The sequence below is a fragment of the Callospermophilus lateralis genome (genome assembly GCF_048772815.1).
Source record: "Callospermophilus lateralis isolate mCalLat2 chromosome 5 unlocalized genomic scaffold, mCalLat2.hap1 SUPER_5_unloc_2, whole genome shotgun sequence".
NCBI classification, from domain to species: Eukaryota; Metazoa; Chordata; class Mammalia; order Rodentia; family Sciuridae; genus Callospermophilus; species Callospermophilus lateralis.
This window is the reverse complement of record NW_027510148.1, coordinates 1,916,712-1,933,342: the sequence shown is the minus strand read 5'-3', so window position 1 is coordinate 1,933,342 and position 16,631 is coordinate 1,916,712. Positions and strand designations below refer to the sequence as shown.

Here is a 16,631-nt window from a genome sequence, read left to right as displayed (position 1 = left end):
CCATCTGAAGGAAGTTCACAAAACTTTTTGCAGGAGACACATGGAGAGGACAGTCCCTTCCAGGCTGCTGTCCAAGTCTAGACCCAACTCACACATTGATACCAACTGGGATGGCAACGCATCTGGGGCGTCTCTCCTAAGATTTAAAGCAACTTCTCAATTTAGGAAATCATTTTAAAGCTTTCTCTTTTTTCGTGGTATATTGCTGTGTGGTATGAGTTTACTAAAGTAGCTGATACCACTTACAGTGTGGGCATGAAATTCGTGCTGCAGCGTCTCTGATGTTCTGAGGGACTCGATTTCCTTGTAGAGCCTCTGCCTCCCTGACGGCCACCTTGAGGTTGAATTGTGACAGGCTGCGGCAGAAGTGACCTCGACTTTGCCCCAAGAACCGTCTCGTGCAGCTGCTCAAGTTGGCAATCCTGACCCTCAGCGCTCCCCTGGCTGTGCCGCTCCATGGCTGCCCGTGAGCACCAATGTCATCCTGTCTTCACACTGTATCTTTCCTCATGAACAGACACGGGTTTATCTCCACCAAAAACAGCAGAATCAAGCTATCTTTGTCCACATTTCAAATGCCACAGCATCCTCCTCAGGGGCCTGCCTCCTCCCTCTCAGGACACCTTCCAAACTGTCCTCTGCGTCACACCCAGTGGGAGGGTTTTGCAGTGTCAGTCAGAGCTGCCTCTGTCCTGCTTAGCAGACACCAATATCCTTGTCTTGTCCTAGTGCTGGCCCTGACCTAGAAACCCTGCCCGGCCTGGCCACCTCTTTCCATGTTCTTTCTTTTGCTAAAGTTAAAGACCTGTGATAGCCCATTACCACACACCTGCCATGGCTCCCCGAGCCATTGCACCCATAGCTGGCCTCCTGCAGGACCCTGCTCCCAGCACTGGGGCTGTGCTTCTCCCCATCCCCACCCCTTCCCCAGGCTGCCCTCCTGGGAAGGAGCCCTGGCCTCCCGGAAAATCTCAGAGCGCCAGCTCACCTGCCTTATAGTCAGGGGCCTTCCACTCAGACCTTGCTCAGTCAGTTGCACACCTTTCCATCTGACAATATGAGAGTGGAACTGAAACACAGTCTCCGATCCTACTTCTCATGATAAATTATATCAAAAGTTCACAAAGCGAAGCCAAGGGAATATTCAGCAATCTCAGTTCTTCACCTGTCCTGTTGCCCTGTCTAAAGTGCTCTCGTGATCTCCAGGGTTTTCATGTGAAGCCAAGGAAGGGAAGGCACACAGAGAGGAATTCATAACCTTCCACCAAAACCCTGGAATTGCATGCACAGCATGCCCTTGGGATCTCAGTTCATTATAAAGTGTCTTGAAGAAGGTTCAGTATCAGGGTGAAGAGAGACTCTTTTTTTTTTTTCTCTAGTATTGGATGGTTTCTGATTTCTGCTATTTCAAAAAAGTCCTAGACAAATAATGTTATGTGGTAGTGTGTGCATGTAAATGTAGACAAGTGTGTCTATGTTTGGGTGTGCATGTGAATATAGATGTGTGTGTATTTGTGTCTATATGTGTGTGTGCATGTGAATGTAGGTGTGTGTATATGGTGTGTGTGTGTGTGTGTGTGTGTGTGTCGGTCATTCTCAGGAGTGAAACTGAAGGTCCAAGTAAAATGCATTCACATATTTAATAGATAAATTCAATTTTGTCCCCAAGAGAATTTCAAAATTTTGTACTTCCAACAACCATTTTACCAGTGCAGCTCCTTTAGAGAAGATCTTTCCAAAAGATGAATTTGGTCAATCTGTTATGTAAAAACCCAAAGCAAGCAAACAACAACAACAAAAACAAAAACAAAACAAAACAAAACAATTTTGATGAGCTAAATTAGTACTTTGACTATAAGTTTGATATTTCACATGAATATCCCAAATCCTGGTATTCCACACCCACAGAATCTGTCTTGTTTGTTTTTCCCATTTTTCTGTTGCGCTACCAACTCATTCCTGTCAGGATCAGAGATTTTGGTCTGGTTTTAAGAAATACTAACCTTAAACTATGAGCTGAGTTGCAAATATTTTCCTGTTTGCAGATTTTTAAATATATGCTTTTATCAACCTGTGGAAAATACTTTTCATTTAGTTGTATGTTTCAGTCCTGAACATCACGAACCTTATATTTTGAGGAAATACTTTTCTTATACAATTATTTGAAAGGATTTCAACATGTTTTCTTCTAGAATTTCTTTCTTTTTTTCTCAAAAAGCATAATTTGCCCATAGGAAGTGGTCACCTTGTATACAATTTGTTGCAATAGATTAGATATTTTCAAGGTAAATGTTCATTCACGGCAACATTATGTATCAAGAGGTCAATCAAAAATAAAATCAGCCTCATAAAGAAGAAAGAAAACCGCCATAGACATCCTGCCTGGTCTGTGTGTGGCACACAGCTGGCCGTCCTGCTCACACTCTGTGCACTTTGGGAGGGGGCCTCTGCTGGGGCTGAGGGGCCTTGGCAGCCCTCTTGGAGGCAGCTGGCCTCTGCAGCTGTCCAGCTCTTCTGTGCTGGCTGGTTCCCGCTCAGCCAGCTCTGGCTGTGGCTGAGCTTGGGCAAGCATGTTGCCATAGTTACGGGTCTGTCCATCTCTCCCTGGGGCAGTCAGTTTGCTCCATGGGTCCTGAAGCTCTGCTGGGGGTGGCTCTTGCTGAGCTGATGGTTCTATCATTGCAGCACCTGTTCTTACTCTTGTAGTTTTCTTTAGGGTAAAAATCAACAGCCACCCCCCGACTTATTTGATTAGTGTTTGTGTAGAATATATTTTGATTCTTTTACTTTTTTTTTTTTTTTTTTTTGGAACTGGGGATTGAACTCAGGGGCATTCAACCACTGAGCCATATCCCCAGCCCTATTTTGTATTATATTTAGAGACAGGGTCTCACTGTTGCTGAGTCTGGCTTTGAACTCATAATCTACTGCCTCAGCCTCCCAAGCTGCTGGGATTCAAGCATCCGCCACGGTGCCCAGCTGATTCTTTTACTTTTATCTACTTATACCATTATATTTAAAGTGAATTGTTTTGTAGACAGTGTATACTTAGATCATTTTTTAAAGTCTACTTGACAACATTTGCTTTTTAATTGTTCTTTTGACAATTAATGGCATCCAATGTAATTACCAATATAATTGAAATTAAGATTATGTTTCTTATTTGTATTTCATAATTTTAAATTATTTTTTATGAATAATGTTTTAATATAGAGTTTATATTAATATTTTAAAATGAAAAAAGAAGCAATTAAGCCATTTCTCCTGGTATGAATTATTTAAATCAGATCATACCAGTTCCTGAATTGGGGTCTTGAAACACTACCAGTCAGAAGGGTAGTGAGAGTCGGCCAGCTGAAGAGGGTCAGAGCAAGGCCACTGTTTCTGTTATGTGTTTTCACTCCTGGAAACTCTTGTTACTAACAGCTCAGTCTTTGTTCCAACACCTATCCAATAATGAAGACAGAGTTTTGAGAAAAAAAAAAAGTTTTATTGCTTTGCCAGCAGAGGAGAAGCACAGGGGACTCCTGTCCCAGAGGCTCTGATACTGCCCATTGAGGGAACAGGGGACTTTCAAAGAGGTGATTCAAAGCTACACTTCAGGTGTGCCCTATGAGGGTCATAATTCACTGGAAGACTTGGGAGATGGCTGTTCTTGGGTCTTCTTGCAGTGTCCCATGTCTGAATTACTGCATTCCTGTGGTGTGGGAGCTCAAAGACAGCTAACTTGTGCTGGGACACGAAGAATGCAACCTTGCTCCTTCATGGCTAAGGAGCAGGAGGGGGAGAAGAGAAACAGGGGAAAGAACATGCCAGATTTAAAGCAATCCACAGAGGCAGAGCAGTCACAATGTGGGTCCCATTAGGTCTGACAGTGGCCTTGGACCCCGCCCCAGGCCATGCAGGGCGTTGGAGTCCATCAGTCTGACATCTCAGGGAAAGGAGAGCCCTCTTCACTGTTGTTGGCCAGTTGAATGGATTAGCGCTTGTGAAGCCCAGGAGGTGCACATGCCTTTAAATCTGAAGCAAGGACCGGGAGAGGTGACTGAGGTTTCTGTTAGCCAGCTTTTCTTTACTGTGATGAATACAGAGGAAATCAGCTTAGAGGAGGAACCATTTGTTCTAGTTATGGTTTCAGAGGTTTGGGTCCAGGGTTGTCTGGCTCCTTTGCTGGGGCCTGAGGTGAGGGAGAACCTCATGATGGAGAGGGCATGGGGGAGCGAGCAGCTCACCCCAAGGCAGCTGAAGAGCAGGGATGAGATATCATGCCCAAGGTCCCATGCCCTTCAACCAGGCCCTGCCTCCTGCAGGTTCCTTGACCTCACAGGGTCCACTCAGCCAACAGGGGACTAATCCACTGTGAGGACACAGCCCACACTATCCCATCACCTGTCCACTCCCGCCCCCAACATTCCTGCCCTAAGGACCAGCCTTCAACACTGGACACTGCAAATCCAAACCATAACAATGTGGTACTCAACTTGGCATTTAGAAGGCACGTGCGTGCACGCGCACACACACATACACACACACACACACAAAAAATTGCCTTGTTCATCCAGATCCCATTTTTGCACAGGGGGTGTCCTGTGAGTTTAAAAAAATGTCTTAAGCATTAGAACTTCTGTCTCCAGTTCCATGGTTCCTGAAGAATGCCCTCGTGGGCTCTGGGGTATGAAGCCTGCGGACTTCTCACCAGTTTCCCCCATGCTTACATTTCCTTGTGGAGGGAGAGCTTCCTGAGCCCTGGGTTTGGCAGTCACTTTGGCTCCATGAAGTCAGAGGACCAAAAGAAGAGGTGCTTTCCTACACACCACAGGCACTAGTCAATTCCATCTGCTTCTTGGGTACTCAACAGGAGGGAGACGAGATGGCTCCATGACCTAACAGGACCACTGATAGTAGGGCTCACGGGGACATCACTGACGGGCTTTGATGTGCAAGAACTGACCTGACTCTTCCACCGTGTGCACACATCATGCTCATGGTGTGCAGCCATGAAATGCATGAGTAGTTTCCAGTTCTATCCTGATTTATTCACCTAGTCATTACAAGGACAATTTATGGTGAAAACTCAGACAACCAAGGGCCTCTACACTTTTTGAGGAAGTAAAAAGTAGGATTAAATATGAAATCAGGAAATGTTTCACAAATTCCCTAAAAAATATACATATATACACATTTGTGTGTGTATAAGCTCAAGAACATACATGCAATGTACACACAAATATGCATCTGTGCACACACAGACACACAGACACACATACAGGTCCATGCAAGCTCACAGTGGCTTTAAAGATGGATTTCTCCTGACATACACATCTGTATTTCTATGTTTTTTCTTCCAGTTCTACTTCAGATGGCAAATTCAAGACTGCTCTTTCTATACCTTTGTCACTGTCCCCAGATCCATGATGAACTCTGAAAAATTCCCATTCTCTTTCTTTCCTGGGATATGCCACACCTGCTTTTCTTTTTTTCTTATAATTGATTAATTTTTTGCTGACCCAGAGTATGCCTTTATTTTTTTGTGTGTGATAATGTGTTTTTATTTCAAATCTGAAGATAATTTTTTAAAAAGCCTAAAAACTTAATGTAAATTGTTTGGAAATTATTTTTTTAAAGTTTGTATTAGGGGAAAAAGAAAAAAATAAAAAACATTATCTTTCATTATTGAAGATCTACAATTATTTTCCTTAACAGCTATTATCTTAAAGACCAGGGCATGCATTATATGTGTACACACACATGTATCATATATGTAGTTACAGAAAGCTGTCATAGTTTGGTAAAACTATATTATTATTTGCTCAAATGAGAAAATTAGATCAGCATATGGATTTGGGGAGGACACCCCAGTCTATGGTACTCTCTGTGTCCTATTATTCATAATTTTGTGTTTGAGAGATACATTTTCCAAGCCATCTGCAGCTCTGTGTTAAGTCTTTCAGTCAATGTTGAAGTTAATTCCTCCGTTGTGATTGATTCTGCTCTGGATTGTACTGTTCTGCTGATGAGGTTCATGCAGCCTCAGATTTTCCTGATAATCAGAACCTCAATGACTGGGACTATGATTCTCTCCCTTCTGTGAGTTGTTATCTGTGGGAAAGTGAGATCACTGTTTGTTAATGATGGCACATCTTCATTTTTGGGTGACATTTCAGATCAAAATGCAGCCTTTCCAACCTCAGAGGAAAAATAATAATAAATCCTATAGAAATGAGGCAAATATCATTAGGACCTCTTTCTTGGCCCCTTCAGACATGCCCTGGGGCTCCCACTTCAGCTTGCCTGGAATTCAGAGAGGAAGTGGGTCCCTCTGACTGCAGTGGAGCACAGCCCCAGTGCTCTGGGAGCTCCTTCCAGCTGGGAGGCTGGTGGCACTTCTCAGGGACATGCTACAGGAAGAGGCAGAGCACAGAGCCAGCCGTGAGGCCTGTGGGCTCAGAGCCAGACTGCACACTGCTGTCACTCCAGGCCACCAAGGGTCCACAGGGACCAGCCAGGGCCCCTGTAGAATTGTCCTTGGTTCTCCCCCCTCAGTCCACTGTTTCCCAAAGGATGGTGCAGAACATAGTGAAAACTATCTCAGACTCACTGAAAAGAGTGGACGTCAGACAAGTTGAAACTACTGAGCTTCTCCCTCACACCCAGGATGGTTGAAGACTCTCAAGAAAGAAAATTTCAACATTTCTGGTCCTTCTAGTTGGGTCTGAGAACTGGGGCTTCAGGGGAAGTAGGGAGGTAAGTGTCTGTGGAGGGGGATCACGTGGGCTGCCGAGGACCCAGCAGGTCCAGAACATTCTTTCCCTCTGTGTCAGTTCAGTGAAGCAAGGAGTTCAGTGAGGTAACCCTACATGTCCTTTTAATTATTTCAAGATTTAGAATCTTTTAAGTTGCCCCATCATGGTTTATATTTACGAGGTCAGTGTGACAATTCCATGCACATACACAACCGGTGACAATCTCATCAGGGCAGTTAGCATCTCTACCTCCTGAGTTTGCCACTCTTTCTGCTGGGAGCCTTCAAGCTCTGTCTCCCCTGAATTTTACTGGAGCAAGCCTGGAAGCCACTTCAGCAGAGGCCAAGGCTCCTCTGTTCTGAGATGACACCTGATCCAGTCCCTTAAGGCAATGATGGTCCAGATGGTCATTGTCAGGAAGCATGAGGACCAACTGTCTTCACACTGTTTTAATATGGAACTTGATGTAAACATATTTATTAAAGCTAAGAAAAGGCCATTATGCTTCTTTACTGGGAAAAAAATAGGTTCACCTCAAAAGTCAGTCATCTTGCACAGAGAATATTCAGGATAATTGAAGAGGAACACAGAGAACTGTGGGAGGTGAGCCCTTTTTCAAGCTTGCCAAACTTGATTTCCCTACATACTATGCTAAGGACACCAGTGCTCAGCTGAAAGGACCTGTGTGGGGGCAGCAGGCACCCGAACTAGAGCATCCAGTCAGGGTGACCAGTGGGCACACTGGGTTGGGTTGGTGTTATTATGCACATAAACTGAGAACTCACTTCTCAGTTTTAATAGCCAGTGTACACACAGGAGGAAGCATCATCAAAGGAAGAGGATTATTTGGGGTTTAACAAAAATTACCACAAGGCTTAATTTCCTTCAGGACAAATAATTTTGGAAACACACCAAGTGAGTGTGTGATTAAGATGAAAATATCGGGCTGAGGCTGGGGCTGTGGCTCAGTGGGAGAGCATTTGCCTCACACGTGTGAGGTACTAGGTTTGATTCTCAGCCCCACATAAAAATAAATAAATAAAATAAAGGTATTTTTAAATAAAAATATTCTTAAAAGAAAAGAAAATGTGCTGTGACTTCAGACTCTGCAGGAAGGTGGTGGCATCTAGCTTGACACAGTCTGGCTGGTCACCTGAGGGGAAGGAGGGGAGGGAGGGTGGGAGAAGGAAAGTCTCCTGCACAGTGTGTTTCTATATAGCATCTGGGGCAGGAACGGTGAACACTCTCCCCATATTCCCTGTGCTCCTCCAAGCTATCATCCATGACCACTATTGTTTCTTCATTGTAATGATACACCTATGTGATTACAAATTTCCTCTTTCACTATTTATCTCTCCTTTTTGTCAAAAGCTTTACTTTTAATTTTTCCTTTAATTAATTAATTAATTAAATTATTTGGCACATGGAATTGAACCCAGGGGTGCTTAACCATTGAGCCACATCCCCAGCCCTTTTAAAAAACATTTTATTTATAGACAGAGTCTTGCTTAGGGCCTCGCTAAGTTGCTAAGGCTGGCTTTGAACTTCTGATCATCCTGCCTCAGTCTCCAGAATCACTGGGATTACAAGGGTGTACTACTGTGCCTTGCAAACTTTAATTTTTATACTTTAAATTTTATACATTTGTGATGGAAATCTCAGACCTGAATGAAATGAAATTATAACATCATTATGAGGAAGAGTCTATGCCTGGGGAAAGGGTTAATTCTCCTATACTGTGTCACTCTCTGAATGCTGTACAAACATAGGTACATCACTTAATTGCTAGGCAATTAACCGCTGTCAACTATGAGCTTATAGGCTTAGTTCTTTGGGAGGGAACTTGAGTTACTGCTGCCTGTGGTGAGGGCCACTTCATGAGAACACTCGCAGGTGTTGTACTGTCCTTGCTCTACAACCATGAACTACTTACCCTAAGTTCCCTGTGCATGGTCTTCCGTCACGTAGGCAGGAATTCAAACCCACCAGTGTTGGGATGGTTATGAAACAATGTTAGATCTCCCATCAAAACCCCTTGTAACATCATCTCGGGGCCCAGAACTTCAGAGCACCAGCTCATTTTGGTCCACAGGCTTAAATAAAAAAGTTCTTAATATATAAGCAGGAAGTTCTTCAGCTCTTCTAGTGGTGCTTGGTCTCTTGCTGAGTGTGATTTCTATAACACTTTCATTCAATTCATTTAATAATAAAATAAAAACATTTTTACTCTCTGTGAAAAATGTTACTAGGCAGTAAGAACAAGATTATCCCCTCTTGGAGCTGCTTTAGAAGTTCAATGGGTTATACCAATAACTTCACTTAATAGTTCACCTAATGAGTGAGGATATATTTTATAAAGTTGCCAACATTATTGTAAATATGTCAGGCCCACTAAAGGACATGTTTCTCAGTTTTCTCCCTGATCAGCCTTCTCGGCATTGCTGTGAGGCACATTGGGAGTGGAGCTGGGCAGGTCATTGACCCTGCTGTGTCAGAAGAGCCCTGGGTGCATGAGTTATTGCAGAGCAGAGCTGGACCCTGCAGCGGTGAGCACACACTGTTGGTCCAGAGCAAGGCTCAGTGGGAACCTGTCGTGTGTCTGCCCTCCCCTTCCCTCCATCAGGTCCACAGCATGGCGTCCACGGCCAACCACACAATGGGGATGGAGTTCTACCTCACACCATTCTCCGAGGACCAGGAGCTCCAGCTTGCACACGGCTTCCTGTTCTTGCTGATTTACCTGGTGGCACTGGTGGGGAACCTTCTCATCATCGTCCTGGTCACCGTGGACCAGTGTCTCCACACCCCCATGTACTTCTTCCTGAAGAACTTGTCCCTCCTGGATGCTTGCCTTGTCTCAGTCACTGTCCCCAACTTCATTGTGAGCTCCTTGTGCCACAGGAGCACCATCTCTTTCTCAGGATGTGTCTCACAGGTCTTGTTGGTGACTCAGTTTGCTGGGACTGAGCTGTTCGTCCTCACGGCCATGTCCTATGACCGCTATGTGGCCATCTGCCACCCCCTGCACTATGATGTCATCATGAACAGGGGGCTCTGTGTGCAGATGGTAGCTGTCTCCTGGTTCCTTGGGGGCATCTTTGGGGTCTTATACTCTGCAGGAACTTTCTCTTTATCATTTTGTGGCTCCAGAAAACTCCCACAATTTTTCTGTGATGTCCCCTCTCTGCTGAAGATTTCGTGTTCAAAGTCACATGTCACCATTGATGTTAGTGTGGTCATTGGAGTCACATTTGGACTTTCCTGTGTTCTGTCCATTGGATTTTCATACGTGTACATTTTCAAGACTGTCACAAGAATGCCATCCTCACAAGGTCGGTCAAGAGCTTTCTCCACCTGCACACCCCATCTCATAGTAGTGACCACATTCATAGTGACAGGTGTCACTGCCTATTTGAAGCCAGTGCCGGAATCTCCACATCCTGTGGACTTTCTGGTGTCTGTTCTCTATTCCGTGATGCCTCCATCTTTGAACCCTGTCATATACAGCCTGAGGAACAAGGATGTCAAAGCCTCTCTGTGGAAGATTTATGGAAACTGTGCCGTAAGTATTATTGGGGAAACAAGAGAACTAGTTTCTAGGAAGCATCAGTGACATGTCTTTTTGTGTTGGCTATGTGTGTTTTTAATAATTATGTAGATCTTCGTGATGTAATGTAAATAAATCAATATCTTGACTCAAGTACTCAATTTAACTTAAAAGTTCAGGAATGAGATTTGCAGGTTTGCAATCAGCTCCATGACCTCAGAACCTGTGTGAGCTGGACACGTGTTCCTCCAGTGTTTCCATGCAATTCACTCAGAAGCACATGGTGGGCTCTGGATGAGGCTTGCAAGCTGCCGGGCTCCAGCTCTGAGGAACTGGTGCACATATTCCTTCACCTTGCACAAGGGACCTTGCTGATGTGATGAGGCAGTGTGGAATGGGCATATTGGTAAGGTGTCGCCATCTAAACATGTCAACCCTACAAGCCATGAGCCTCCTAAGACTTGCCCAGAGGGAAAGATGTGCTGTGGGAGGCCGGACCTGCATCACTGGCACAGGAGATGCAAGGTGGTAGTTGCAGAGACAGTCACCTCCAGCCCTGGGAGGCGGAGGAAACACACCCAATGGAGACCCCAGTCAGGAATGCAGCTCTGCTGAGGTTCAGCATGATGTGAGTGTTGCTGCCATTCTAAGTCTAGAAGCTATAAAATAATGAACTTCTTCTGTTTTAGGATAAGATGTTGGTGACACCGTATGACTGCAGCAGTATGAAATTAGCATGAGCCTAAAATCTTTGTCCCTGCAAATTCTCTTAATCATACCTGGTGTGAACAGGTTTGCAGCCACTAAAGTCTCAGAAAAGCTGAGGAATGTTGGAAAGAACACACAATTCTTGCTCTCAATATCTTTACAATATGGCAGAAAATCTTTCATTTATGTGTATATTTTCCTTGTATTTACTCATATTACAAATAAAACATTAATATGTTCTCATTTCTATCTTGTCATCAGCTTTAATATTAAGAAATCAGATATTATAAAACTTCATCAACCTATCATTTCCTCAATTCTTGTCTTCGTTGTTGTTATGGATATTCTAGCAGTTAAAGTTGGTAGTTGGGATTGCCAGTTATTTTGCCTCTATTTTATCAAAATTTATCGATGCCTTCATCATTATCCATACTGCCCTTTTATATATTTTAAACTTATCAAGACACATTCTTATTGTGTGGAAGACTGAAAGTCTAGCTTAGCCTTTGTGGAGACACTACACAGTCAGATAAGCCCTGTTGAGAGTCTGGGGGCAGCCAAGCCAGGGCTTGTGGACTAGAGGGAGGTGGCCCAGCAGTGTTCGCCTGCCTGAGGACCTTTATGGCTCAAGCTGCTGTGCAGTGTGGGGAGATGACTTCACACTGCAGAGCAGGGCGAGGGTTGTGAGACCGGGATGCTCCTCACCAGTTCTGGGTGCTTATGGAGCACACCAGCCTGCAGAGCTTCCCCATGCAGGCTTCTTCTCAGCTCTGGGAGAGGACATCAGATACCAGGGCAACATGGTCTTGACTGATGAGCACCCTGCATGGTTGGCTGATGGCTAGTCCTCCTTGACTCCTCATGTGGAGGAGCACGGCTGGCTTGGACTTCTTGTAGGCACACCCACCCCCATGATCTAATGATTTCCCACAATCCCCAGCACCAAGGACCATCTACTGGGGATCAGTTTTCAGCCTAAGTATTAGGAAATGTAAACATAAAAGTTGCTTTTCAGCAGGCACTGATGTTTAATAAGGAGGATCCAGGGCAGCCAAGTTCTTCCTAGGGTCAGTGAAAAAAATTTTTTTTAAATATTTTTTTTAGCTACACGTGGACACAATATATTTTGCTTATTCATTTTCATGTGGTGCTGAGGATGGAGCCCAGTGCCTCACATGTGCGAGGCAAGTGCTCTGCCACCAAGCCACATCCCCAGCTCTCAGTGAAAATAATGTAATCTACCAAGATTTGCATCACAGGGACAATTCTTCCATTCTGTAATAGTGATTTCATTCAAATTTGGGTCAGTGATGATTTCTTTAAACTTTGTTAATTATGTGACATCTATTTTGACACATTGTTTCTTATTTGACAATTTTCACTTTTCCCCCCAAAGCATTGCTGACCTTGGTGGGATTTATGGGCAGCCCACTCCTTCACACTTATGTGGAGGTATCCGATTAGTCAGATACTGGATTTTGATATGCACATGGAGCTCTCTGGACTTTCTGTGCAAAATAATTCATATTTTATTCCTTTAGATAGGTCATGGAAGAGCTTTATCCTCAATTCTGAACTTAAAAAAAAATTACATTTTTTTTATAGCAAGAAGGGAAATAGAATTCCCCAGGCCCTCTCCTCCACAGAGACAGTGACGTCACAATAGCATGTGACAGCACCAGGTATAGCTGACAGGGTGCAGCACCCAGGCCTAAGTGTGCTCTCCGCTTGTCCTCTAGCCCCTCTGTGGCCAGCAGAGAGGGGGCCTATTGGGAGAAAAGTCCAACTTGCGGCTTCTCCCTCGGGGAAGGGAAGAGTGTCCTGTGCATTCAGCATCCTGTGTTTGAGGGCATTTTGAGCGGCTGGTTCAGCCTTTCTTGAGTTGCAGCTGGGAGGGGAGCTGGCACAGTGGCTGCCTCAGCACACAGAGCCAAGGTGAGTACAGCAGCCGCTTCCAGAAACTGCATCACCACAAGAAGATGCTAGCCAGGGCTGAAAAATTATGAACTGCAGGGGGTGGATGGTGGGAGGGGGGAGAGATTGCAAAGAAAATGGGGGTGGGTGGAAAGACTTCAACTGAGATTAACACACAAATGCTCAGAGAAGACAGGTCCTCAGAAACATTAACAAGTCCTCGGACTCTCTAGCTGGCATGATTGGTAAGAGCCTTCTCCTGTGTAAACCACTCATAAGGACTTTAAGACGTGTTTGATTTTCATTGCAAATGCCCATATACCAACATCAAGAGAAAGAAAAATCACAAAATTAAAAAAAAAAAAACACCATGAAACATGAATCAATAAATGCAACAGAATAAATCTCCAGAAACTAACCCTAGAGGCACTGAGGTTTGTGAATTCCCTGAGGAGGAAATAAGAACGACCTTACTATCAAGTTCAATATACTTAAAAATAACACATGCAGATAACTAAACAAAATCCGGAAAATGATGCTGTCAATAAAAAGAAGATATCAAATTTTGATTTGAAAAATATTATAACTGAATTGACAAATTTACTAGAGCTATTTAATAGCAGACTTGAACAAACCCAAGAATCAGCAACCATGAATACAGGTAATTTAAGATTATCAAGGCAAAGGGGGAAACAAACAAAAAAAAAAAAGAAAAAAGAAAAAGAAAGAAAGAAAGAAAAATTAGATAGAGCAAAGTGAAGAGAAAGTAGGGAACTGATGGGGCATTAGCTTGTTTATCAAGGGAATTCCCAGAGAAGAGAGGGGAAGAGCCAGATGTGCTAAAACAGAATCATGGTGGAAAACTTTTAAAGTTTTAAGAATGAAATGTATGTACAAACTTGTGAAAATCCAATAAAATAAATCCAAAAAAAAAAAACCCTATACCAAGGCACCTTATAAGAAAACTTCCAAAAGTCACACAGAGAACCCTAAAAGAGGGACAAAGTGACTGGGCAGATAGGAGGGAGCTCCCATTGTATTATCAGCAGACTTCTCAGCAGAGACTCCACCAGCCAGAAGGGAGAGGAGCAGCATATGCAAGACTCTAGAAGAAAAGGAGCTTCCTGCCAAGAAGGATGCCAGCTCAGGCTTCAGATCACCAGATTCAGTTTAATCCGAGCGCCCCGCCCAATCTCTGAGATCTCTGAACACCAGGAGCGCTGGACTTGTGCCTGACGTCTTGTCTCTGCACCCAACAGACTGCGCTCTTCCCATCACCTGAAGCACCCAAGCGCGTGGGTCAGGAGAGCGGCAGCCAGGCTGCTCCAAGGTTACAGGTTCCCAGGACCAGGAAGACGCTGAGGTCCACACTGAGTCTGTGAAGAGGAGGAAGGCCACATGGATGCTCGCCTGAGGTCAGCCGCAGGGTGCAGCAGTCTGGCTGGGCACAAAATAAGTGAGGCACCACACACCTTATAGATGCAAAAAGCAACTCTTTATTCTCGAACTGTCACCGGCACTCTACACGCACGTTCTGGGGAAAATTCCACACCTCCACCGGGCTCTGCATCCAAAAATACTCTCCGAATCCCTTGAGAACTCAATGGGAACTCAAGGAGTAGAGCGGGCGCCTGAGGCAGCAGGATATGCCCTATTCCCAGCAGGATACACCCTAAACCTGGAACCTCCCTACACTTGGATCCGCCCTGGTCCTTGAGCAGGGTCACCTTTCTCAAACACTCATGCAATGTCACTGCAAATGACCTAGGTCCAAGGCAAGCCCATTTCCACAATGGAAAGTCCACCCTCTAAGCTACTTTGGGTAGGCTGACAAAGAAATTGCCATGTGTCATTCCTACTTGGCTATGGCTCTCAGCAGCAGGGCACTGTGCGGGCTTCTCGCTCCGTTTTGTGAACCAAGCAAGGCGCCCTTGGTTCCTGGTCTCTGGAAGGCCCTCTTCTGAGGATCTCCGGGCAGAGCTCCAGCTCTGCTGGAGGTGCATACAAACTGCTCGACTTTGACCTGGAGCGCGAGGTGCCCACCAAGGGCATGACAGCACGTGCCCACAGAACCTGGGTGAGCTCTCCAAAGGAGAGGATGTCTCAGAGCCAGCCTCCAGGTGTCTCTGGGGCATATCTCCATCAGCGTCCCGCGAAACAGGAATCCTTTTCCAAGGGCTAGTCACCTGCTGGTCTCGCAAAGCCTCTGCTCCTGGGTGAATGTTGCAGAATAGCGCGATCCTCTTTCCATTTAAGGTGGAGATTAGGAAAATAAAATCTAGGAGCATTTGTCGTCTAGCTAGCAAACTATCCAGGAGATCCTACAGGAAGTATGGAATTTTGTATTTTTAATGCAAATAGATTGCCACAGGCATCGTGCACCACACATTAAAGAGAAGACAACGCTCAAGACTCCTGTGCCACAGAAAGCCGTTTCTTTCTGTTTTAATGCCATGGAAAATCTACTTCTAAATCCACACATACTTGATGTAATTGTCTCTATTTTGCTTTCTAAAATGCCTTTTTGTGGTCCTTCGATCAATCACAGGCATGGATGCTTTAGACTGGCCAAACAGGGAGTGCCCATTCAGCTGTAATCCTGTGTTCTCTATTCACAGCCTGGCTACAGTCATGATGCAGTGAAAGAAGACCAGATGGGGGTGTCAGCATTCTCACCCCAGCAATGGAACTCTGTGAGCACAGTGCGTGCAAACTTGGGCACATGGCGGTGTACATGACAGGGGCTCGGAATACCAAATGAATTTAAAATTAAAGAGGGAGAATGCAAGAGCAGGTCACTGTTACTTTCTATCTTTGACACCCTCTTTTACCTGCAACAAAGGAGGGCAGAGGCAGGCAGTGTTGTATGGGCCAAGACTCAGTTTCCACCAGTGAAGAGCAAGATCCTCAGCAGAGTGCCGACCACTCCATACATAGAAAAGGACCTGTGGAGGCCTTGACTAGATGGGGTTCCTGGGCGGAGGGATGAAAGGAGGAGGGCACGTGGCACCGGGGTACTCCAAGATCTGGGAACATGAGAGAGCAGGGTGGGGCCTGCGGATCTATGCTCAACTGGAGGTGCCAGTCCCTGTCTGAGCAGCCCTGAGACCCCGGGGACCACACCCAGCTGCCAGCCCGCTTGAGCACCTGGCCTACCACAGGGAGGTCCATGGGCCTGTAGAGTCTGTGTCACCACCAGCCTCAAGGGACAGCAAGTGCACAGACACTCTCCTATGGGAGAGTGGGGGACTGGGTGTGCAGACGGGTCAGAATAAGGTGGGAATAAGTTGTGTGAGGCCACCTCTGTGCGTGTGGCTTGGTTCCTTCATGCAGATCTGGATAAAAATTCAGAAAAGAAGGAGGCACTCTGTTATTCTTTACTTCAGTGAACATTAAAAATCACACACAGAAAATTAAAGGAATTTGTTTTTCTTGCATTAAATAAATGGAAGCCAGAATAGCGCGATCCTTTTTCCATTTAAGGTCAGTTGCTGATACAGTCACTTCACCCACGCTAAGGAATACACACCAATACATTGACAACCCAGCAGGAGGCAATTTTGTGCTTCCATAATGTTATGGAATGGGTGAGTTGGTTTTGGTATGGAGGGTTAAACCTCAAGGCACTTGACCATTGAGCCATATCCCTACCCCTTTTAAAAACATTTTTATTTGTTAGTCTGTTTATTTATTTATTTATTAGTGACAGTGACCCACTA

General features: G+C 45.0%; 1 protein-coding gene and 1 pseudogene across 1 annotated transcript; one reads left to right on the top strand and one right to left on the bottom strand.

The window, feature by feature from the left end:
* The window catches only part of LOC143639848 (E3 ubiquitin-protein ligase TRIM58-like), a 305,237-nt pseudogene that overhangs the window by 102,351 nt on the left and 186,255 nt on the right, over nucleotides 1-16,631 (bottom strand).
* On the top strand, nucleotides 9,376-14,294 carry LOC143639840 (olfactory receptor 14A2-like). The gene is made up of 2 exons (XM_077107880.1): nucleotides 9,376-10,305; nucleotides 14,172-14,294. Exons 1-2 carry the CDS (start codon nucleotides 9,376-9,378, stop codon nucleotides 14,292-14,294), a joined length of 1,053 nt encoding a protein of 350 aa, XP_076963995.1.

Bases quoted from the DNA above. Each gene is read 5' to 3' on its own strand.
- LOC143639840 (XM_077107880.1), top strand. From the start codon at position 9,376: ATGGCGTCCACGGCCAACCACACAATGGGGATGGAGTTCTACCTCACA. The intron at 10,306-14,171 runs GTAAGTATTATT...TGCACCCAACAG, and splicing joins AGATTTATGGAAACTGTGCC to ACTGCGCTCTTCCCATCACC.